This window comes from Ceratotherium simum, chromosome 2 (assembly GCF_057802395.1).
Source record: "Ceratotherium simum simum isolate JZ-2026a chromosome 2, ASM5780239v1, whole genome shotgun sequence".
Classification (NCBI taxonomy): domain Eukaryota; kingdom Metazoa; phylum Chordata; class Mammalia; order Perissodactyla; family Rhinocerotidae; genus Ceratotherium; species Ceratotherium simum.
The window spans coordinates 10,355,927-10,382,160 of NC_141901.1; the positions used below are offsets into that span (position 1 = coordinate 10,355,927).

The 26,234-nt window shown below is 35.4% G+C and overlaps 1 protein-coding gene across 3 annotated transcripts in view; it reads left to right on the plus strand.

Moving 5' to 3' along the window:
- RABGAP1L (RAB GTPase activating protein 1 like) overlaps positions 1 to 26,234 on the plus strand; it is a 701,003-nt gene that overhangs the window by 117,493 nt on the left and 557,276 nt on the right. For 2 of the 3 annotated variants that reach the window (XM_087438180.1, XM_004425016.3), the window contains 3 exons: positions 1,306 to 1,372; positions 7,585 to 7,687; positions 10,748 to 10,914. In XM_087438180.1, the coding sequence (XP_087294306.1) occupies positions 1,306 to 1,372; positions 7,585 to 7,687; positions 10,748 to 10,914 (337 nt within the window). Of the gene's footprint in view, positions 1 to 1,305; positions 1,373 to 6,738; positions 6,952 to 7,584; positions 7,688 to 10,747; positions 10,915 to 26,234 lie in introns of those variants that run through there. The other variant, XM_087438183.1, reaches the window with a different exon arrangement.

Here is a 26,234-nt window from a genome sequence, read left to right on the forward strand (position 1 = left end):
TTAGAGTATAATTATTTCTATTGTAGTAGATTATATTTTGTTCAGTGGTACAATAATATGTTTGGAAAGTGAGCTTATCAACTTTGTTACGTATTTGATCATTTTTGGATGCCAAAAGGGAGCCTTGCACAAGGTATCCTCAAGTACTCACAGGAAGTATGTATTATTTTACCACTTACTAAGCTCTTCTTTGGATGGGATCAATCACTTATCTTGTTCATGGAAGAAAAAGCCATGCTACTAGAAAAGTAAACGTTTGGAAAACAATAAGGATCAGATTAAGTATTGACTGGTCAGCTGCCACTATTTTGAAATTAAAAAAATCTGATAATTTATTTACATTCTCTACTCCTTGTGTAAAATGCTTCATGGCAGTATTTTTAAATTTTGGAAAGCTGCAATAAAAACTCTTTAGTAAGTGTGGTATGTGTTGTTGGCAGAGGGATACTGTGGACAGATCACATTGCCTCTCGAGTTACAAGGCCTATTTAATAGCTGTATGAATTTGAGTAAATTTTTTAACTTCTATGGACTTTACCTTTCTTACCTATAAAGCAGAATTAACAATAATATCTTAACAAATACAAAAATGTTAGATTTAACTGAATTTAGAGCTTATGAAAATTCTTTACAGGTAAAGTGGTGGTGTTGGTGGGATTCCTAAAGCTTCTCTAGCATCAGGAAGCACAGAATAAAGTAAATAATTAATAATATATAGTATGTTGGATAATATCTTCACTAATATAATAGCACATTTAGTAATGAGTTTCATATAACTTTGTTTTAAAACTAAGGATATAGTATTAACAGGCTTCTCAGTGAACATGACTGTTGAGGGCCAGGGTAATGTTTCTGTTAATCTGGCTTGATGCAAAGAGAGAGCACAGTGTCTTATTCTTAGTTTTAAAAAAGCTTCTTTTTTATTTAACTGGCTTTATTGATCTTGACCTATATGTTTGGAATAACTCTAAGGCAAATAAAATCTCATTTCTAGAAAGTAGTTCAGATTTCGCTACTGTATTTTGTTTCAATCAACAATTTGTGGCCATTTTTATCACAGTTTTCTGATCATGTTAATCTTTTACATGCAAAAATAAAGATCTGGGAATTTAGATAACTTATTTGTATGTGATTTTATTATGTATCTTAATGAATTCTTATTTGTGGTGTTTCTCTAAAAAACTAAATCTATTTGTAAATACAAAGCTCAGATTGTTTAGTTATTATAAAAAGGCTTTTTGCTCACTGGGCTTCTATATATTCTTGATACCTTATTTCTCCTTTTTTTTCCCCCAATATTTTCAGATGTTTTGGAATGTTATTAAGCCCAGGTCGAAACGTGAAGAACAGTGACATGCATTTACTGGATATGGTAATGATAATCTTAAGCACCTTAACCAAGTATAGATGATAGTTATTTTATATTTTTAAAGTATTTTCTATTTTAAAATTTTGTCATATTGTCAAAATTGTTGCTAACTTTCAGCTGTATGATAGTAATAATTAAATTTGGAAACCCAAATTTAAAATTATTTATGAGGGAAAGAATTAGGAAAATTTCCACCAAAATATCAGATGCAAGTTGAAAGCAAGTAAAAGGATAGTGTTATGACGATGTCCATCTATTCATCTGTTCGGCTTCTTAGGAAGATGTCTTTTCTTTGAGCCAAAAATAAGAAGTACATGATTATAACAGGCGTATTCAAAGTGTATATGGTACCTTTCATTTATTTTAATGCAGTTATTAATTTGAGTACTGTGATGGATGCTTTTGTTTTCTTTAAAGCATTTCCCTTTCCGAATTTCTCCTACTTGATTACCTGTCCTTAGCAAAGTATATTTACTGTAGGAGTGGTATTTATTTAAGGAATGGCCTTAAAGGTTAATGTATATTTAAGAGTTAGTATTTGATATAAAAATAGCAAGCCATCTTAACTCTTTTTTTTTTGTGAGGAAGATCGGCCCTGAGCTAACATCTGCCAATCCTTCTCTTTTTTTGCTGAGGAAGACTGGCCCTGGGCTAACATCCGTGCCCATCTTCCTCCATTTTATATGGGACGCCACCACAGCATCGCTTGCCAAGCAGTGTGTCAGTGCGTGCCCGGGATCTGAACTGGTGAACCCCGGGCTGCCGCGGCGGAGTGCAGCGGAGCGCACTCACTTAACTGCTTGCGCCACTGGGCTGGCCCCAAGCCATTTTAACTTTTAAACAGAAATACCTTCGAATATTGCAGTTAATGAAAACATTTACTTTGTGATTTAGAAATGTTATAGGAAATAGTCATCTTAGAGTAAGTATGAATTTCTTTACTTAATTAACTGAGATTTTAATGTTTAGTGATAATAAGCACTACATGTTTTCTTCCTTTCAGCTGTGATTTGCAAATGTCAGTTAAATATCACCAATTATATCAACTTTTCCTTTGAGTTATTTCGTGGTTACATCACATTGATTTTCCACTAGAATGGTTTCACTAGAATGATACATTTAGCCTTTTTTATGCACCTAATTGTGTGCCAACCATTGTGTGAAGTACTGGGGTTATAGATATGGTAAAACATAGCTCTTACCACCTGTGAGTTCATAGTCTTGTGATGGAAACAGATCTTTTAGTATGTAACTACAGCAATGGGTTAAGTGCTCTCATAGGGTTGGTACAATGAGCCATAGAAATATAGAGGAAGCACTGCATGGATAGGTAGTTACACTGAATGTGACAACAAATTAGCTATGATCTGTTTCTCTCCCATCTCTCTTTACAACATATCAGTAGTGCATTTTTTACCTAAAACAAGCCATAGCATTTTGGAGCCCTGAAAATTTTGTGAAGAGGTAGTTCAGGAACATGAAATATTTATAAGCTCCTAGGTCCTAATTAGTCATGGTCTTTCAGAGTTTAAAAGATTAAGATGAATCACTGGCAGGGATTTTTCCATAAAACCTAGGTTCAGATTATAGAATTACAGACCTGGCATGAACTTCTGAGGCCCCTTTGTCTTGTGTGTCTCATTTGCAATGCAGTCCTCCATCTTTAAGAGTCCATATTGAAATCAAAGGGCTTGTTAACACTGAAGCTCCTGGAAAGAGAAGTGGGCTGTACAACAAATAGTTGGTCAGGTGGGAGGGTTTGTGTTTGCAATTATCAGCAGTTGTGATTTGTTGTTACTGTGGGGGATCAGAATGGCCACCTCAAAATATGTCTCTTTACCTTGATTATTTTCTCTGAAAGAAACTTTGATGGCCCCGGCCCCGCCCCAACTGCCTAAAAGAATTTAAGATAGAAGACCTGTCCCCAAGACAGTCCATCACCATAGATAACTCTGGGTATGGATAGACCGGGAGCGTTGTTGCTAAGCCCATTCTTATCAAAGTTCTGAAAACCAAGTAAAAGTAGAAGTTACCCTTTGTAAGAGACATTTACATTTATAAGGCAAATTTCCATTTGTAAAGGTGTCTCCCTCTCTGTACTAGGAAGAAGGGGGGATGACCTTATCTCTAGAAACTCTTATCAATGTGGAAGGCAAGAATTTAAATCTGCATACTCTTGTTTACTGTGCTTTTCTGGTAATCTCCCATAGTTGACGCCCCCCACCCCCGACATCCTCCTCTGTCTTTGCCTGAATATGTTATTTAAGATGAGAACCTCCACCATTTTATTGAGTTACCCAGTTTTTCCAGGTCTCTCCCATGTATACGTGTTATAAAGCTTTGTTTGATTTTCTCCTGTTATTCTGTCTCATGTCAATTTAATTCATACCCCAGCCAGAAAGGACCCAGAGTGGGTAGAGGTTAGTCTTCCTCCCCTATATTACCCAGTGATGTTAATCTTCATGCTATCTTAATACATGGTTATTGACCTTTGACTAGACTATATCTAATAAAAAGGAACTCATTACTTTATAATGAAGACTGTGGGACAGTTCTGGTTATTACAGTTATTTGTTTGTAATCACTTGAAATCATGTTCATTGTAACTGTGCCTAATTAGTCTCACTTCTGCTCTCTAGAGCAAAATGTTAATACTTCTGCTTCTTCTATGACATGTCCAAATATGTGAATGATTTGAAAACAAATTTTACCTTCTTACACTTTATTCTGACAAACTTTGAAAAAGCATACAATTATATTTAATTTCAGAATTTGTGGGAATTTTCTGTTTGTCTTGAATAATTTTTAAGCAATGCTGACTTTTCTTCCCTTTGAATATTTTCTAAGAAGCAAGGTGAATTGAGACTTTTCTATAAATTTATAAATTTTTTTTAATATAAGATCTACATGAAAGAGAAAGTCATACATATAAAAGAGAAAATATCTTCTAGACAAATAGCCAGGTTACTTATATATATTATATGTAGTATATAAATAAAATTAGTTAGGTTTTTTTGGGGTACAAATAACAGAGACTCAGTTTTCTTCCAGTAGTGAGATATTTTTGGTGAACATACTTGTAGTGTAGGAATAAGGAATTGAGAATATTAATCCACGGCCGTTGATACCTAGGAAAAGCCTAACAGCAAGGTACCAGGAAGAGCTGAAAACTCCGTAGAGCCAGGTTTCATGGAGCTGGAACACAATTTAAAATTAAAGTCCTAGAGATGCCTCAGAAATTTTGTGGGTCTTTACAGTTAACCATTTATTGACACTAGATCAGTACTGGACTCACAGTTAGAAATACATTTTACATTGTAATCCAATACCCTTGTAATTTGTATGTGTAAAAAGGCTGAAGTAAAATTTTCGTGACACAATTCTTAACCCTTACATGTGTGATGAAGTCTGCTATTTTTTCTTCCACTTGATTAAAAAGTCTGGTCATAGTCCATTAAATTGATTTTATGATCTACAAATGAGTCACAAACTGCTGTTTGGAAAATAATAGCCTGTCAGCTCCATAAGGTGAGGGCCATTTTGTTTTGTTTTCCTTGCTGGATACTCCCAGGCATAGAGCATGGCTCATAGTACGCTCATATTTGCTTAATGAATAGATGAATTAGCATGAATTTACATTTTTTACTTTTTCTGTGTGTTATCTCTTCTTTCTAGTACCATGTATCTGTTTTACCCTATACTGTCTGTCTACTTGACTTCATAGTTTCACCTTGCTCATAACTTGACAATAGTTCATTCATGGTTTACTACGTGATTCTCTGGCTTCTATCTTTTGGTCTTTCAGCCTATGTTCCCATTGCAAACTGCCATATTCTCTCTGTATTTCCCAGTTTATTTTCCTAAGAAGAGGCCATCTAGTGGTTCCAGCCTGGCCTGGTTTGGGCAGAGGTTTTTGTTGTCCAGATGTCCCCTACCTACTGTCCCTGATCTTGTCAGCCCTGTTTCTGTGGGGTGGGGTGGGGGGTGCACAGAGGAGTCAGGAAGAACTCTTCAGCAAAGAATGTGAAGTATCTTTGTAAAGGGCTGGGAGCAAGCCAGGCCCTGTGATGGAAATGTCTAGTTGAATAACAACAGTGTCAGACTTGATGATAAAGTTTTATTGAGGGCTTTTGATGTATAAGACAGTATTACTGTGGTCTGTATTGTGAGGACTGCAAAGAAATAAAAATATGGTTGTTTTAGTTAGGCTATTTTGGTAACAAGAAACGAAGATTTACTTAGAACACCTTTAAGACAAAAGAGGTTATTGGTCTTCATGCACTTGTCCCTAAACTTGCAAAATGATCTCTGCTGTCTGGTCTCTTCCTGTCTGCCTCACCTCCCCCCATGGGCTTGCTCTTTCTGTGAGCCCCTTTCTTGCTTAGGCTTCTGCTCTCTTGGGCCTCTCGTGCTCTGCCCGCCTCTTCTCTTTCTGTACCCTCTTCTGTCTCCCATTCTCTCCCTCTGCCTGTCTCCCTCCCTGTCTCTCTCTCTCTCTCTGCCTCTTTCTTTCCTTCTCACCTTTTCTCTCCTTTCTGCTCCTTCTCTCTCCTTTGCTCCCCATTCTCTCTGCTTTTCCCTCCCTCCCTGCCTCCCAGTATCATCAGTCTTTGTTATTTGACTGCATGATTAATTATATTTAAGGATTTTTGTGTGTGCTTGTTTTCTCTGTATCTCTCTTACCTCTTAGCAGTTTCCTAATACCCTGCTGTTCTTTATATATATTTTTCCTTACTTTATAATTTCTGTTAGAATTTCATTTTATATGTGGCCTGTCATCCCCTGACTTCTTATCAAAACCTTTTCGCTCCACTGCTGACTGCCCACTTTCCTTGATATTTGTTAATTGAAAGAAAGGATTTGATTGGCCTAGCTCATCTTTTTGGACTTGAGCTTAGTACATGCTCTTGTCTAGAAATGGATTGTTTTTTTGGTCAGATGCCCATTCTTGTTCTGAATGGGGGTTTAATTAGAGGGTAGAGAGAGAGGATAGACACGTGGGAGGGAGGGGGAGGGGGAGAGAGAGAGTGAGAAGGAATGAATGAATATGAATATATTAGTGTGTTGGAGGTGCTGAGTGGGTTTTCTTTACATGGCCTTGAGTGTACTTCATCTCTGGAATACAGAGTCCCTGCACTTAAGCTATACAATCTGATTAGTGAAACATCACCAGTACACTAGAAAAATATACATAGTAATTACCAAATGCGACTGAAATAAATTTATTGTGATTCAGAGAAGTGGAGGTAGTAGAGAAAAAAAGTTTTCCTTTTTGTTTTAGTCTTACCTTTTTAGCACTCTATAGTTATTATATGAGGAAATTGGTACAGAAAATTGAAAGTACTATAGATAACATTCTTTTGCATATGCACATATTTACATGCTGTGTGCTGTTCTTCCCTGGGACAACCTCTAACCTCCCCGCACCACACATATACACGTACACAACTATATGGGGCCTTGCTTTCACTGTAGGAGTTGCTGGCTTGTTTAATGCGAGTCAAGTGCTGGCTTGGTAGAAGTCTTAAAGAGTGGAGACAATGAAGAGGAAGGGGAGAAGGAGAGAAGGGAAGAAGGAGGGAGTAAGTATAAGGGTAGAGGGAGATAGTAAATTTGAGTGTTGATTACAAACCAATATTAGTCTCCTAATGTTGATTTATGATTGTAAGAAAATGTACAAATATCTGACAGATAGATGATAGAAGACTATTAACTTTAAAGGCATTAATTGTGACAAAGTAAATTAATATTTTAAGAATATATTAAAAATTAGAACCTTAAAAGAAAAATACCAACTTCTTGTGATTAGCTGTTAATTCAATTTAACTCTGTTCAGTGAGATCTGTAGTTTTAATAGAAACTGTATACGTCCTTGTATGTTAAGTTTAGGAGATTTTGACAACCAGCCTAAGATGGAGTTAAATCTGACTTTATAGCAATATTATGTTTTTATGATTCAGCAGAATCCCTCTTTTATCCAAGAGGTGCATGTCTCTAGATAGACACTCTGTTTGAAGAAAGCTATAGGAGAATTTAATATTTAAAGAAATGCTCTGGGAGGTGAAAAAAAACTTAGAAAGAAAATAAATCCCCTGTTTGATTGTAAATCCAAATTTTAATAAATTGAATTGCTTACAGTAAGATATACTTATAGTTTAAAATGATGATTCTCTTGATGTATATATTCTCAGTGATTCCTGTTTGAACTTTTACAGGAATCCATGGGAAAGAGCTATGATGGGAGAGCTTATGTTATCACTGGCTTGTGGAACCCCAATGCACCAATCTTTCTGGCACTTAATGAAGAAACCCCAAAAGGTGAATTTTCTTAAAAGATTCCTTATTATTTGCTTTAAATTTGACATTATGGACGATGTTGTTTTGCTGTATTTAAAAAAAAATTCTGCTGCTCATTTAAAATGGAATTATTCTTCTTATTTCAAATTTAAAGTTCCTTTTCAGACTTTACGCATCTAGGGGGAAAACCTCCACTATTCAAAAGAATCCCCCTCCAAGGATAAGTGAATTAATTTTGTTAGATTATGTAGAAAGTATTTGGGCTTTGTGTTTCATATGTCATTATAGAGTTGTTTTATTTGGGGAGAAATGATGGAAAAATATGAAAGAAATGATGAAAGCAAATTCTGGAGTTTTGCCTATCTTTGATAAATATTTTAATTTTTTAAATTATATTATAGATTATTTATATTTTTTCCATTATTAATCATTTGTGCCAGTCTTTTGACCTTTGGATCTTAATAATACATATTAAGGATTTCATTTGTGGCAAACACTTTTTTCCTAGTTGTTTACCTTTTCATTTTGTTTAACGTGTCTAGTGTTGGACAGAATTTATAAATGGTCACATTTGTCATTTTCCCCATTTTGTTTATTTTTATTCCTACATTATCCAGATATCTGTTAATTGCCTATGTTTTTTTGCCCCTTCACCATCTGCCTTTAAACTAAAATTTAAAATTTTACCTCATGAATTGTAATCTTACACTAAATGCTTTACTGTCATTCAACTGATAATTTATATTGAGGAAATAATGGATCAGTTTGATCTTTAGTCTTACATTCTTTAGTTTATACCCACAGTAGACTTTTGGTTAAAAACAGCATTAGTGAATACTGATATGGAAATATGATGATATATTAATGAAGGAAATGAAAATGATAATTATTCTCAAATTTCCTTAAAGAGATTATTTACCAGTTCCGTAAATTGCATGCATTTGATCATACATCAAGCTATCTATTTCCAAATGAGGGCTAAAAAGAGAGAAAGATAATGATGATTATATAAAATTTAGCATTTCATATATTAGGAATAAATGATTTTTACACTCACAGTTTGTTATTTCTGGAGACAGGCTTGTAAATACCAGCTTGTAAACTTTTTTTTTTTTTGTGAGGAAGATCAGCCCTGAGCTAACGTCCATGCCAATCCTCCTCTTTTTGCTGAGGAAGACCGGCTCTGAGCTAACATCTATTACCAATCCTCCTCCTTTTTTTTTTTCCCTTTTTCTCCCCAAAGCCCCAGTAGATAGTTGTGTGTCATAGTTGCACATCCTGCTAGTTGCTGTATGGTGGGACACCGCCTCAGCATGGCCGGACAAGTGGTACATCGGTGCGAGCCAGGGATCCGAACCCAGGCCGCCAGCAGCGGAGCACGTGCACTTAACCGCTAAGCCACGGGGCCGGCCCCACCAGCTTGTAAACTTCTTTCTTATAATTATTCAGAAAGAAAACAAAAAAATGAGAAAAATAAGCCAGTTGATAATTTTGAAGAATAAAATGTTGGAATTTCAAAAATGAATTTATAAAAGCATTTTTTATGTTTTTAATGTAACACATAGTTCAGTTTCATTTTGTATTTTAATACACATTTGGCCCTCAAATAAAAGATAATATATCTTAAAATTTGTCCTATTAAAATAGACTTTATGTAATATTACAATAATTTTCTGATCCAAAGATAATGTAAAATCAAAATGCCATGCAAAAGTGTTGAACTGATTTCTGAAATTTCCGAATGGTGTCCTTGAGATTATAAATTACTGAGGATTCATGAATCACGGTTGGATTTTTATAGAAGATAAGGCCCTGAGAAATGAAATGTCTTAGATCTTTTCACTACACCAATTTATGTATTATATTTTGTGTTTTGTATTATTCTCTCTTATTCCTCTATATTACTTCCCTTACACTTTAAGGTCTTCTGGTTCAAGTACAGTGTCTATAGAATCCTAATTTCTCTTGAATTGGCAGGTTGAATGCTTGTATTTGGTAAGAATGTAACACAATTTCTGTTGAATTTGATGATATTAATAGAAGTGTAGTTGATGAGTATGGATATTGTGTAATGTTTTAAAAAAAACACTAATGACGGTTTCTTCTAATGGTGGGCTTGGTTATTTGATCTTTCCTTTAACTGGGAACTAAAAATGGTGGGCAAAATAAGTTTTAAAAATACTTTAAAGTAACGAAGAGATGACAAAATGGTATGGAAAAACCAAGCCACAGATTCAAAAACCCCAGTGAATCTCAAGCAGGGTAAATAAAATGAAATCCATATTTCAACCTATCAGTGTGAAACTGAAGAAAACCAGTAGACATGGGCCTAGAAGATTCTAGATTCACATTAAAGGAAAGCAGTGGCCAAGTAAACATTTAAAATAATAACTGAAAATTTGACTGGTAACGCTATACTCTTGTTGTCTAAAGGCACTTGCCAGGACTCTGAGATATATATGTATATCTCAGCACAGAACTATTTCATTAGAGCTTTGATCAGTGATTTTCCTAAGGGTAAATATGTATTACGGACAATGAGAGTACTGACAAATCTCCAGGGACTTTCCTTACAGCATGTAACATTGAAATATTCATTTTAATAACATTTTCCTATACAATTTAACATAGTGAAGGTTGAACATCTCTTCTGATTTTACAATCTTTCCTAAGCAACTCTTCAAACAAAAATAATTTCCAATATCTTTTATAAGATGAAAGGGAAAATCTTAGTGATTTTCCAGGGGTTTCCTGGGAAATCCAAAAGGTAGTTTTAGTGTAAAAGACATCTTGAAAACTTTATTTATTTTTTATACTAAGGACCTGATTTTGGGAAGGAAAGTTAAAATTGTCAGAGGGGATTGGACACTCGATTAAGATAGGATCATGTGTGTTGAAAAATATACTCGGAATACTTGGTTACCTATTTAATCAAAGTGACAAGAATACGTTTAAAATTAAACGTAGAAAGTAACATGATCGTGAAGAACCTTAGTTCTTTCATAAGTGGGAAAACTTTGTTTTCTTAAATAATCGAGGAATAATAAAGCCAGCATAAAACGCAGAACATTTCTACTACAGATAAACGAGTGTACATGACGGTGGCAGTGGATATGGTAGTCACGGAGGTGGTGGAGCCTGTCCGCTTTCTCCTGGAGACAGTAGTACGTGTGTACCCTGCAAATGAGCGGTTTTGGTATTTCAGCAGAAAGACTTTCACGGAGACTTTCTTTATGAAGTTGAAACAGGTAGGACCTTTTTGTTCTTTTCACATTAATTACATGTATATTTTTCTACCATTCTTTTCTAATGCCAAGATAATTCCTTAAGTAGCAATAAAATTCCTCAAATAGTCAAATCATGTTTTGAGTCAACCAATAGAGTATTTGAAAAATCCACATCTAGGTAATGCAAGTTAAAAAAAAAAACAGCTAGTGTGATAATTACACACTTTTTTTTTTAGAGACCTGTAATGTGTGCCTGTAAATATTGATTCTATATCTAAAACAACTTTTCTTCCTTTCGCATACAATTATTTAAAACCAAAAAGACAGGGCATAGAAATATCATATCTTTATAAAGTTATAATGAAAAACTTTCAAGTAATACCTGACTAATTGTCATAGTTATTTCTACCTATAATATATGAATATATTGTTTGACTTATCAGTAAGGTTATAAAATTATTTTAATATTAAATGAACAAAATTAGGATTTCTATCATATCCCTAAATTAGGCAGTGTTAGATAATTTAATAAATGCATAATTTTGTTTTGTAGTGAAGGAAGAAAGTAACAGTGAAAAAAATTTTGAATTCCAATAGTGTCTGTTTTGTGAAATTAGGGTAGAATGCTCTATTTGAATAATGGAAATCCTTTATATATACTGTTTAGTACTCCCACTCTCCCAAGCTTAAACATACTTGCTACTTTATATATTGTAATATGCAAAATGTAATGTGGTAAAAGCAAGCATTGGCACAAATGTGAACAAATACAGAAGCCACTTATCCATTTTCATATTAAAAAACCTGTCATTTAAAAAAAACAAACTCAGGCTTCATATACTAGAATACTTGAAATTATTGTGGTTTTCATTTTTCATAAAATTATTGGAGCTGTGGTTTGACACAATTTTTATTACTGTATAGACTGTTTATTTTGTTTTCTGTTGCCTAATCTAATGAAGATTATATGGGCAATATTCAAAATTTTAGTCTCCTGAGCATCTTTTCTTATTTTATTATATTTTCACCCTTCCCTTCCTTCCTTCTTTTCTTTCCTTATTTTTTTTGGCAACTTAATTGTTATGACTATCAATTTATTTGTCATTTTGAGCCAAAGGATTATTCAGAGTTGCATAAGAATGGATAAAGGATGGGCTGGCCCCGTGGCTTAGCGGTTAAGTGCGCGCGCTCTGCTGCTGGTGGCCTGGGTTCGGATCCCGGGCGCGCACCGATGCACCGCTTCTCCGGCCATGCTCAGGCCGCGTCCCACATACAGCAACTAGAAGGATATGCAGCTATGACATACAACTATCATCTACTGGGGCTTTGGGGGGGAAAAAAAAAGAATGGATAAAGGAGCTGTATAGAAAGTGGTTGTCGTTTTTCTGGTGACAGTTAATAGATCATCGTGAAGTGAATTCTTCCTCCTTGAGACCTGATAAAAAGTTAGCTTTTTCCCAAAAAAGTTACCTTTTTCCCATATATATATGTATATAAAATACATATGGCAAGATAAACAAGAGTGCTAGATATAGATTTATATAAGTTTCAAGAATATATATTTGAGTGGATTTTTATTATTAAGGATTATTTTCATATTTTTAAAACTGCTGATGCTGAGTGACTGAGTGGTAAATACTATGAGATGAGAATTTTCTTAGTAGTAAAAAGTTAAAAATACTACATGAGGCCATTTCATGGGAATTTAAAAGATTAAATTAGATTCACTGGTAATATTTAGCGCTATAAAATGTGAGACTGATTTAAATGAATATCAAATATGATGAAGATGATTTCTAACTTTAGTGGTATAATCCATGTTCAAGAAGTATGGAAAGCTATGGAAAATGTGTTGTTGAGTGGTCTTCATATGTAGACATACCTGTCCTGAGCAGAAGTAATAAAATATGAAAATATTGAAATCTAGAGAAGTTAAATGAATTATCAAAATTTATATGGATAATTATTGCAAGAGCTGAGACTACAACTCCTTACCTTAAATCAGACTATGCTGCTGTAAGGGCAGACTAGCTTCTTTCCGTACTCCAGAGACTGGGTTGCTTTGTGGCTATTGATAGTAATCTGGAGATGTTAGTCTAGACTAGACAGTGTTGGTAAAAAGAAGGAATTAGGTAAGTATCTGACACAGTTTAGGGTTGCCTAGGAAAATCTGGATCCAGGCCCTTCCTAATATAAAGGATGCAGGGGAGAATGGGTTAGTTTCAGTTTTGAGTGATTTGGACTTAGACATCTAGCACTATTTCATTCTGGGATTATTATACTTATTGAATAAATCCAGAACTAGTCATGTGCCCAAACAGGATTAGATCAGACTCGTTGGGGACAACACCAAACTAGATGGGATTCCCTGTCCCAAAATTATTTTTTCCTGCCAGCTTTGCTGCTCTCAAATATAGCAGGAGTTTATCTGTGGGCTGTGGGGATATATGAAAGTATGACTTATCCCAATTAGTGTCCATTCAGGGCCAAATGGCATTTTTTGCTTCATTCGTTTTCTACTCACAGAGAGCAAGGAGAGCATTTAACAAGGGGACTGAATCTAGGAGGTCTGGGAAAATTTTGTGGAGAAAGCCCTTTGACCTGAGGCCTGACAGAGGAGTAGAAATGAGTTAGGTTAAAGTAGGGAACATCCTGTGCAAATGCCCACAAAGCTAGAAAGACTAAGGAGCACAGAAAAGGAGAGAACAATAGTTGATGATGAGAGGAAGCTAGGCTACTGATCATGTGAGACTTTGTAGTCCATGTTAAGGGTTTTTTCTAAATCAGCTTTCTTGAGGTATAGTTAACACACAATAAAATGTGCTCATTTTAGTTGTACATTTTGATGAGTTTGGGCAAATTTATATACTTGAATAACCACCACCAAAATTAAGATATACAATATTTCCATCCCTCTTAAAAGTTCCATCGTGCCCATCCCAGCCAGTCGTCCCCAGGCTCAACCTCAGGCAAGCACTGATCTACTTTCTGTCATTATAGATTAGATTTTCTAGAGTTTCAGATAACTGGGGTTGTGCACTATATACTTTTTTGCGTAAGTCTCCTTTCATATTAGTGTTTTTGAGATTCGTCCGTGTTGCATGTGTCAGTAGTTCATCCCTTTTTATTGCTAAATGATATTCCTTTATAAGGATGTACCACAATTTGTTTATCCACTTATCTGTCAAATCTGGAAATTTGAGTTGTTTCCAGTTTTTGGTGAGTAAGATTAAAGCTGCCATGTATCTGTGTTGGTGTGGACATAGGATAAGTTTTTGGTTCTCTTGGGTAGATACCTAGAAGTGGAATTGCTATGTCATATGGTAAGTGTTTACTTTATAAGAAACTGCCAAACTGTTTTCCAGAGTGCTTGACCACTTTATTTTTCCTTTGGCAATATATGTCTGTTCCAATTTCTCTTCATCATTGTTAACACTTAGTATTTTAAATGGTCTTTTAAATTTTGGCTATTCTTAATGGATGTATAGATATACCTCATTGCAGTGTTAATTTGCATTTCACATAGATTAATAATTTTGAGCATCTTTTCTTGTGCTTATTGTTCATTGATATATATTCGTTATAAAATATCCAGATCTTTTGCCCACTTTTTGTTTACTGAGTTGTAAGAGTTATTTATATATTCTGAGTATGTTTTTTGCCAGATACATGTATTCCAAATATTTCCCCCCAACAATGGCTTGCCTTTTTATTTTCTTAACAATGCCTTTTGAAGAGCTGAAGTTTTTAATTTTGATGATCATATTTATCAATATTTTATTTTATTATTTGTGCTTTTTGTGTCACAGCTAAGAAATCTTTCCTACCTCAAGGTTGTGAAGGTACTCTCTTATGTTTTTTTCTAGAGTTTTTATAGTTTTCAGCCTATGATCCATTTTGAGTTAATTTTTATGTATGGCGTGAAATAAGGCTCAATGTCCTCTTCCCATCTCTCTCTCACATATGGATATGCAGTTGTTCCATCATCATTTATTGAAAAGACTGTCTTTTATCTGTTGAATTAGCTCGTCACCTTTGTCCAAAATTAATTGACCATAGATTTGTAGGTCTGTTTCCTGGACTCTGTATTCTGTTCCATTGATCTTTAGGTCTGTTCTTATACCAATACCACACAGTCGTGATCACTACAACTTTATAGTGTATTTTAAAATCTGGTGTCATAAGTTTTTCAACCTTTTTCTTTTTCAAAATTGTTTTGTCTGTTCCATGTCCTTTGCATTTTCATTTGAATTTTAGAATTAGTTGTCACTTTGTAGAAACACGTCTGCCCAAGTTTGGATTGAGGTTTCCTTGTATCTGTATATCACTTTGGGAAGAGTTGCCATCTTAACAATATTGAGTCTTCTAATCAGTGAACATGGCATATCTCGTGGTATTTCATTCCATTTATTTAGCTCTTCTTGAATTCCTCTCAGCAATGTTAAATCATTTTTATTATATGAGTTTTACACATATTTTGTTAAATTTATCTCTAAGTATCCATATTTTTTATATAGCTAAAAATTGTATTTTAAAAAATTTTAGTTTTTGATCGTTCACTGCTGGAATATAGATAAACATTTGATTTTTGTATATTGACCTTATTTCCTGGAACCTTGCTAAGTTCACTTATAGTTTTTATAGATCCCTTAGGGTTGTCCGTATACGTGATCATGTCATCAATCTATAAAGACAATTTGTTTTCCAATCTTTGTTTCCAATCTGAATGCTTTAATTTCTTTTTCTTGCCTTGCTGAGTTTTTTTTTCCATGAACAGTGTTGGAATTTATCAAATGTTTTTTCTGCAAATATATTCAAGTTTTCCCTTATTTTCCCATTATTATGTTGAATGACATTCGTTGATTTTTTTCAAATGTTAAGCCAACCTTGCTTTATTTAGGTTAAGTCCCACTTGTCCTAATACCATGATGGTATTCTTTTTATATATTAGTCATGAAAATATTCTTTTTGTATATAGCTAGACTTGAATTAGTAATATTTTGTTAATGATTTTTATGTCTATTTTCATGAGGGATATTGGTCTGTAGTTTTCTTGTAATGTCTTTGTTAGGTTTTAGTGTTAGTGTAATATTGTCCTCACAAAATGAATTGGAAATTGTTTCTTCTATTTGCCTGAAGAATTTTTCTAAGATTATATTATTTCTTCCTTAAATGTTGGATAGAATTCACCAGTGAAACCATCTGGGCCTATAGTTTACTTTGTGGGAAGGCTTTTAGTTATGCATTTAATTTCTTTAGTAGATATAATGTTATTCTGTTTATTATTATTTTTATTTCTTCTTGAGTTATTGTTGGTGATTTGTGTCTTTCAAGGAATTTTCCATTTAATCAAGAATATTTAATATATTGCTTAAAATATTGCCTTATTTTCTTTTTAATGTCTTTAGGATCTGTAGGATCTGCTTTTATTCCTGATATTGGTAATTTATGTATTCTCTTTTTTTTTTTTTTACCAGCCTGGCTAGGGGTTTATTAATTTTATTGACTTCTTTTCACCCCAAAGAACCAGATTTTGGGTTCATTGATTTCCCTGTTGTTTTTCTGTTACTCATCAGTTGATTCCTTTGTTTCTTTGTTATTTCCTTTTTTTTTTCCTGCTTTGGATTTAACTTGTTTTTCTTTTTCTAGTTTCTTCATGTGAAGATTAAGTCACTGATTTTTTTTTTTTGCTTTTTTTCTAATGCTTTTTCATTTTTAAGGTTATAACTTTCCCTCTAACAACTGCTTTAGCTGCACCATTAAAACTTGATATTTTATATAATCATATGATTTGAAATATTTTCCAATTTCTTGTGTTACTTCTTCTGTGATGTATGAGTTGTTTAGAAGTATATTGTTTAATTTCCAAATACTTGTGAATTTTCCAGATATCTTTCTGCTATTGATTTCTGATTTTGTTTCATTTTGATCAGAGAACATCTCTGTGTGATTTGAATCCTTTTAAGTTGTTGAGACTTAACTTTATGACCTAGTATATGATCTTTCTTGGTGAATGTTCTAAGAGTACTTGTAAGGAATGTGTATGTTGCAGTTGTGTTGAGTGGGGTGTTGTATAAATGTCAATTATGTTAAATTCTATGATAAAGTTTTTCTGTGATCTCTACTCAGTACTCCATATATTCAATGAGATCTCTCTATTCTTGTTGGAAGGAACAACAACAGCTTCTGCGACTATTACTATAAGCAATAGCAGAGTTTACTACATGTTGTTTTAAGCATTTTGTGTGGATTAACCTATGTAATCCTCAGTACAACTCTATTGAGGTGTAGGTACCATTACTATGCCCATTTTTCAGATAAGCAGTTAGGCACAGGGAGCTTATTAGGTAGTAGACCAGGAATTAAGCCTAAGCAGTTTGGCCCTAAAACTTATCCTTGTGAAATGTTTATACGAAATGGAAAATAAGCTAGTCATAACATTAAAATTGGGATTTTTTTTTTCCCCAAAAACTTTTCCATTTGAGTAATGGTCATTTTTGCTGTATTTCACTTCAACTTGTCATTTCCTTACTTGCATCGTCTTTGTTGACATCACTAATTACATTAGATATACAATATGTGAAGAGTTTATAAAGTAAATCTAAGGACTTGAAACATTGGCAGTGTACCTGTTGTTACTCCTCTAAGAAAACAGGCTCTTAGCTGCTGAAATTCAGTGATGTATGATGCTGATCTGGGAAGAGCACTCTGCTTATATGGAGTCATTTGAAAACTGCTTGCCAAAAAGCCTCTCTAATACTAATGAACATCTGGTATTTTACTATTAGATGCTGATTCCTCTGCCTTAAAGCTTTTCTACCTGTTAAAATATCAATATCCCCAGGAAATAGACCTTGATAACTTTTACCAGTCATATTTCCTCATTGTTAATGAGTTAATAAGACTCTTTCCTTAGGCTAGGTTTTAGTAGGGGTCAAGCTTAAGAAATTAGGGGCATTCCTGCTTGATTCCTTACTAAATTGAGGAGAGAGGGCCAAAAGCCAGTATCACTTATTTTATAGTTTTGCTGAGATGCCAGTATTCATTTTAGAAATGATTTTCAGTGCTTAGTTTAGTTTACTAAACATTTGTTGAGTGGCTACAACATGATGGGCACTATGCTAGGTGTTGGGGATACATGAATGAATAATATATGTTCTCTGTCTTTAAGGAGTGAAGAATGTAGTGGTAAAAATATTATACTACCAGGTGATACATGCAACAGTAAAAGGGTATACAAAGTGTAGAAATGTACTCATTAATCACATTTACCACTTGGGTTGATGTCAGAGTTCCTAAGGTTGTATCCCAGCTTACCATTTCCTAGATGTTTAACCTTAAGTAACATACTCCTCATCTCTAAAATGGGGATTTTTATTATACCATCTCATAGAGTTGTTAAAAGAAAACTCTGTTTCCTTTACTGCTATTCACACCACTTCGCTTCTGACACCAGATGGGTGGGTGTTTTTTCCATACCAATCAATTCTACAACTCTGGTAGACACCAACTAGATGTCCTACAATTCAGACACCAGAGGTTAAGGGCTCAGTCCCACAAGACTGTTCCCACCCTCCCCACTTCAGGCACCAATCTCAAGTCCAATCATTGTCACCTGTGCTTCTGATCAATTGGCTGTAAGTTGGAGGTTCCCACAACCCCCTTCTCAGGTTCGATAATGTGCTAGAATTGCTCACAGAAGTCAGGAAAACAGTTTACGTAGTAGATTACCAGTTTATTATAAAAAGATACAACTCAGGAACAGCCAGATGTAAGATATGCATAGGGCAAGGTATGGGGAAAGGGCATGGACCTTCCATGCCCTCTCCAGGTGTGCCACCCTCCCAGCACCTCCAGGTGTTTACCACCCAGAAGCTCTCTGCACCCCTTCATGTAGGGTTTTTTATGGAGGCTTCATTATGTAGGCACAATTGATTAAATCGTTGGCTGTTAGTGATTAACTCAAAGACCACCCTTTTCCCTTCCCTGGAGGTTGGGGGTGGGGATGAAAGTTCTAACTCTCTAATCACATGGTTGATTTCCCTGGCATCCAGCCCCCGTCATTAGGGGCTTTCCAAAAGTCATCTCATTAACGTAAAGTCAGATGTGGTTGAAAGGGGCTTGTTATGAATAACAGAAGATGCTTCTTTTACTCTTATCGTTCTGGAGCTATTTCAGAAACTGGGGACAAAAAACAAATATTATAACAAAAGATGTTCCTTTCACCTTTATCCTCTGGAGCTGTTTTAGGAGCCAGGATGAAGACCAAAATATGTATTTCTTATTATATCACAATATCACAGTTGTCATGATGAATAAATATGAATTCATGTAAGGCCCTTTAGAACAGTACTTGTCACCTGGTAAATGCTCAATAAATGTTAGCTATTATTGTTATTATTAATGGTAATTGACTACTTGTTTGTCTTCTCTCTAGTCTGTATTCTTTTTGGGCAGAGTCCTTTGTATCATCAGCCTAAAATGAATGAATCAATAAATGAATAACTCTGGTAGAAAGGTCAGGCTTTTATTTTTTTTTATTTTATTTTTTTGTGAGGAAGATCGGCCCTGAGCTAACATCTGCCAATCCTCTTCTTTTTGCTGAGGAAGACTGGCCCTGGGCTAACATCCATGCCTATCTTCCTCTACTTTATATGGGACGCCGCCACAGCACGGCTTGCCAAGCGGTGCGTTGGTGCGTGCCTGGGATCCGAACCGGCGAACCCCGGGCCACCGCAGTGGAGCACGTGCACTTAACCACTTGCACCACCAGGCTGGCCCCGAAAGGTCAGGCTTTTGAAGAGTGACAAGTGTGTCACTCAGAGAGAATAGTTGGGTAAATTCATAAAGCTCTGATGCAACATGATCAAGATCTGTGGGAAATTAGATATTAATGAAGCATCAGTGGATATGGTGGGTAATTACTCTGAATAGGTAGGTCATTACCATGCTTAGGAATTTAGAGACTTTATCCTCAGGCTGGGAGGATTTTAAGCTGTGAATGACACTAAATTTATAATTGAGAAAGGTCACACTGACAGTGAAAATGATGTTGATACTGGAGGCAGTAAATATCAAGTAAGAAGGCTATTGTGGCCAAGATAAGAAGTGATGATGGCCTGAAGAAAGGAGGTGGTAGGGGGGTAGCAGAAAACATGAATTTGAGAAGCATTAGGGAAGTAAAGATCAACAAGATTTGGTGTTTGATTTGATGTGAGGTTGAGGGAAAACGAGGCTAGGATTAGTTCCAGGTGGTGGGTTTTTTTTTTTTTTTGCTGAGGAAGATTTGCCCTGAGCTAACATCTGTGCCAGTCTTCCTCTGTTTTGTTAGTGGGTTGCTGCCACAGCATGGCCACCAATGGTTGGTGTAGGTCTGCTCCTAGGAACCGAACCCAGGCCACTGAAGTGGAGTGTGCCAAACTTAACCACTAGGCCACTGGGCTGGCCCCTCCTGGTGATTTTTGATCCTCTTGACTGAGAAAAGTTTTGAGGCTCATGAGGAAAGCTAGTGGGCTTTCAGATATGCTGGATTTAATGTTTCTGTGAGACTCCCAGATTTAGTAGGCACTTGGATATTTGTATCCTAAGCTTGGAAAATAAAAATTTTGAAAGTGGTTAATGTTTGAGAATTGTGAATAGGAGTAGATGAAATCACCCATAGCTCAAGTGTTGAATGAGGAGTGAAGAGGGCTACGGATATAGCCTTGGGAAATACAGACATTTAAAAGATCGGTAGAAGAAGAGGATCGAGCCAAGTGAATGTAGAAGGGTAAGCACAGATCTAGGGGTAAAATCACAAGAGCATGAGGTCAGGAGAGGCACGGAGGGAAACTGTTTCCAGGAGGAGAGAATGTCTGCAGCATCACTTACTGCAGGGAGGTTGACGAGAGGTTTGATTGGTAAATGAGTGATTTTAGACTCTAAGACTTGGGCAATTTCAGGAGTATTGGGGCAGAAGTCAGACTGCAGTTGATTGAGGTCCCCCTCCCCTGTGCAACTGGGGACAAAAAAGATGCTGGGTACAAATTCAAAGTATTAGGATACATTTTACTTATATATAAAATTAGACTGTTGAGAAAATTCAGTCTCTCTCTCTGTTTTTCCTGGGTTTGGAAGCCAAACCCTTGTGCTAGTGATACTACTGAATGAGCACTCTATCCAAGTCTGGAGTCAAGTGCTGGAAACCTTTTGTTGCCAACATTTAGAGGAATGGCATAGCAGGTATTTTAAAAATGAACTAATTTCTTTCTGCTGAAATGGTATAGTTAAGAAATTATGTGCAAACTTACAACTAGTAGACAAAAATGTTCTGGAGATCCAATGTGTAGCATAATGATTATAGTTAGCGATACTGCATTATAAACTTAAAAGTTGCTAAGAGAATAGATCATAAAAGTTCTCATCACAAAACAGAAATGAGAATTATGTGATGTGATAGAGGTGTTAGCTAATGCTACAGTGGTCATCGTATTGTAATATATAAATGTATCAAATCAACACGTTTTACACCTTACATAATATTATATGTCAATTATATCTCAATAAAAAAAGAAATTATGCATCACTTGATATTATCTTTTTTTTTTTTTTTAATTTATGGAAGGACTTCCAAAACAGCTGAAAAGAAAATTAGAATTTTGGAAAATTCTATTGCTTCAAATTTTATGTGCTTATCATGTCAATTCAAAGTGATTTTTTAAATGATAGTTTTAAAGTACCCCAAAATAAAATTCATGTGGGGATGAAGGTAAAGTTGGAGATACTCATAACTTTAAACTGTAGTGACATCAGCTATTGCTACTCTAATAAATAGGTTAAGAAATAATTTAATTGAATTATTATTTCTTCCTTTCCTATTACCGAAAATAAGTGCTGCTGCACATCCAGTCGTCCATAAGGTATTTACTGGTAGGATTCTTTGATAGGGAACTGGTTGGAATACAATCTTGGTAGTAGTGTTTTTGTTTTGTTTTGCTTTGTTTTATAATTTTTAAAATCATAGAATAATTTTATATCCTGCTGGTGGTATTTAGCCTAAAGAACTATAAGACACTGAGAACATATAAGTGCTACCACTTCAAATTTGCTCTGTATTGTACTATTGAGGGTGTCTTATCATGAAACTACATCAGAGGAAATAAAACTGAATATAGCAGTATTTCCTTCTGGGTACTGAAATGAGCATAGGTGGTTTATTATAGCCCTTCATCGAAAACTTGGAGTTATTAGTTGAGTGAAGAGGATTGATTCTGAAATATTAGCATTTAAAAATTTGAAATTGAAGGCCAGAAAGGAGAGAATCTTTACATACATATGCTCTTTTGCAATGTATTTAACAGTAATATGTCGGGCCAGCCCCGGTGGCCTAGTGATTAAGTCCTGCGCGCTCCCCTTTAGTGGCCCTGGTTTTGGTGTCTGTCAGTGGCTGTGCTGTGGTGGCAGCTGACATACAAAAGGAGGAAGATTGGTGACATGTGAGCTCAGGGTGAATCTTCCTCAGCAAAAATAAATAAATAAATAAATAAACAAAAAAGTGGAAGACCCAATGCAAACAATATTTAAAAAAAAAAAAGTTATTTGTTAAGCAAAGCAAGGTGTCAAGCACAGTGATTTGGGTTCCTTTTAAGTATTAGCATTCCTCTCCCTTGTCTTTCAGGTGGCCTATGACTCAGGAATAGCTCTCTTATCTAAAGACTTGTATTCTTTTAGTGTGTTGAAAATTTAACATATAAAAATACGAGGCTTGGGGCTGGCCTGGTGGTGTAGTGGTTAAGTTGCACGTTCTGATTTGGTGGGCCAGGGTTCACAGGTTCGGATCCTAGGGGCAGACCTATGCACCACTTATCAAGCCATGCTATGGCAGGTGTCCCACATAAAATAGAGGAAGATGGGCACAGATCTTAGCTCAGGGCCAATCTTCCTCTGCAAAAAGAGGAGGATTGGCAACAGATGTCAGCTGAGGGCTAATCTTCCTCACACACACACACAAATAATCAAAATAAAAGGCTTATTACATCCTGGAGGGTAATGTGACAGAGAGAGCTGCTTGAGTATGATGGGGGAAGTAGCAACATAATTGATATTTGTAATGAAATTTTGCTTATTTCATAGATCTACTTTGTTTAGGTCCAGATAATATTCTTGCATTTAAGCCTATGATGTTACTCTTAACACACTACTTGTTCAACATTTTGAAATGAAATGATTTCCTGTGAACAGAGGTAACTGCTTTTGTTCACAGTAATGGTGTGCAACATTCTTAGCTGTGTTGTTCCTCATAAAAATGTTTTCTACTTTGTGCTGATGCAAAATGTAGTAAAAATTGATAACAGCAAAGTTATTTTAGGCATAAAAGAGTGGAAGCATATGCAGAGAGGAGCTTGGAAAATGCAGCACTTACTTCAGTGAACTCAATGATCTTTTATTTCATAATTAGGCATCTATGAGGATGGAGAGTTTCAGGAAAAGTAGGAGTAGGTTTAGATGATTAGGTGAAGTTATTGTAAAGCAGAGTTCAATTCTCAAGGGGTCAGTGGGGTCAGTGGGGTCAGCGGCAGTGAAAATATGTAGTGGGTGGTTCTTGAATTCTTGCTTATTTTGGGGATGTGTGATAAACTACAAAGAACAATTTGAGGCAATTTTTTAAGGAAAGAAATGTTATGAAGAAAGAAATGCTTATATAATATTCATTTTAAAGATAACCTTAAGAAATGTTATTTATGTTAGATTAGTTTAGGAAATGTAGACATTTTGAGGCCAGCACAGCATATTTTAATGCAGATTGACATTTCTTGAGATACAAAACATATATTGTAGAATTAATAAGGTTTAAATACTTTAAATAATTTCTATTAGCATATCTGATTACCAAAACAGATTTTCTGAAAAAATATGTTGCTGCTTATGATGATGATTTGTGGTTTTTTTTTTTTTTTTTTGAGGAAGATTAGCCCTGAGCTAACATCTGTTGCCAATCCTCTACTTTTTTGCTGAGGAAGATTGGCCCTGGGCTAATATCCATACGCATCTTATGATGAAGATTTTTAAATGCTAATAATAATAAAAAATTAAGTTGTGTTTACTTATTGGAGCATCGGGCCTGAAAAGACATATCAAATTTTGCATTTGATTGAAAAGGAATCACCTACTCCTGTATAGATATGTAGTGTGTATCATATACTTTGGATTTAGTACCTGAAATATGTGTTTTGAGTTTGTGTATGAAATAGATATGTCAGATGAGGCTTGTTCTCAATAGATAATAAAAAATAAATCCTATTAGGAGCCCCCTTATCTCTGTAAGCCTTGGTTTCCTTATTATAAAATAAGAATGTGGATTAATAGTATTACTGAAGTTTTTTTCATCTCTAAAATTCTATGACATTTGAATTAGCTACATAAAAGATTTTTAGCACAAATAATTCCATGCCTATTATAGTCAAGTTAATTCAAAGTTAATTTACAGTGTCTGTGGTACCTGCCACAGTGAGGATAAGATATTAACAATATAACCCTTATCCCCAAATGATCTCTGTGTCACCTCCTATTAATAAGGAAATATATAAAAATCACCATTTTACAAGGAAAGATATGATAAATACCAAATGAAAATAATATACAGAATGCTGTGAGATTTAGAAAAGGGAGGGACCACAGAAGTAGAATGACACAAAGTAGTGGTTAAAAGAAGTCCCTTTGAGGAAATATGTGAGTCATTTTCTGTGAGCACAGCAGAAATTGAGAGCAGAATATATTTTAGCATATAAGATGTCTGTATTATCACTTTGTAGACTATAACGTGACACAAAAAGGTAAGCCAAAATATTAATGATTTGATTCTGATGCTAGGCCTGAGGCTAGTTCCCCATTCTGCCATTTGGTAGTGTGTCTGTGAGCTTAAGCTTCCTCATGTGTCAAATGGAGGTAAAAATAATATCTACTGTGTAGAGTTGTTTGCTTATTTACTTATTAATTCATTCATTTAATGAACATTTATTAAGTGCCTACTCTGTGACAAATTACTGATGTAGACATTGGGGGTATAGTGGTAAACGCTGCAGACGAGGTCTCTGCTTCATGGCACTTACCTTCTAATGTAAGGAGGATACATGGAGGAGGCAGGCAGGCCAACAAATGGCAAGATAGCAGATAGTAACAGAGTGCTCTGATGATTGGGTGGGTTTTGGGTAGTCAAGGAAGACCTCTCTGAGGAGTGACATTTAAATGGTCTGAGTGACAAGCAGGAACTTACCATGTGAAGATTGAGGGGATGACCTTTCTAGGGAACAGCTAACACCAAGTCCTAAGACATGAACGAGCTTGGGTTGTTGTCAGGATTGAATGCTTGCTATCCTTATTATTATTACCATTGTAACTATTTGTTCTGGAAGATTTCCAGAGTTGCACTAGAACAGGATGTGGAAACCACTTTTGCTTCTTAGTTATCCCAGAATGTTACTTACATATTGTACCACTGGTTAGACTATCTCATGCCCTGAAGTGTTATATCATCTAACAGCACAAAACAGTAACCAGAATTAACACTTATATAGCACTTAATATGTGTTGAGCACCGTTCTAAGTATTTTACCTGCCTTTTGGGTCTGCTAGGAATACAATTAGGATTCAGAAAAGAGAGGAGTCTCAAGAAACAGGAGAGGAGGGGAAGTTACAGTGAAAAGGGATGCAGAGTCATAATGCCAGAGAGACTCGAAGTGAGACTGTAGGTCAGGTGTTAAGATGGAAGAAAAGCTTCTCTCTTGACAAATCTGTTCTCCAAAGGCCGTCTTCCTGTCTTGTGCTTTTATTCAAAGGATAGTTTGGAGGGAGAAGGCTTGTCTGTAAGAAAAGGGTAGGCTCCAGGTCATGACAGGAGTTCATAACAGTGTTATCTGCTCTGAAGAGCCCCTATGGCTTGGCCTTGAATAGAGGAAAGTGAGCCACCTCTTCGGTTTTCTCTAGAAAGCATGAGCTGGGCTGGAGGTAGAAGTAGCTGCCCTTTCTTATACCTTAGTCCTAACACAGGCCTCCTTTAGGCTGGCTTTGGGCTCTATGCTAAATGTAAGTTTAATGTTAGAATAATGTTTTCTTGCCCTCCTCCAAAATCTTTTTCTTTGCTTTTAGGTGCCTTAACATTCCTTTCATTTGGAGACAAAGCCTTTTATCAATTATTAGTGAAAAAGCATAAAAGGAAAATTTTCTTTTAGAGATGTATGCTGATTTAAACCTATTTAAATCAAAGTATAATCGGTCAGGGGCCGCCTGGTAGCGTAGCGGTTAAGTTCGTGCGCTCCGCTTTGGCGGCCCAGGGTTCGTGGGTTCAGATCCAGGACGCAGACCGA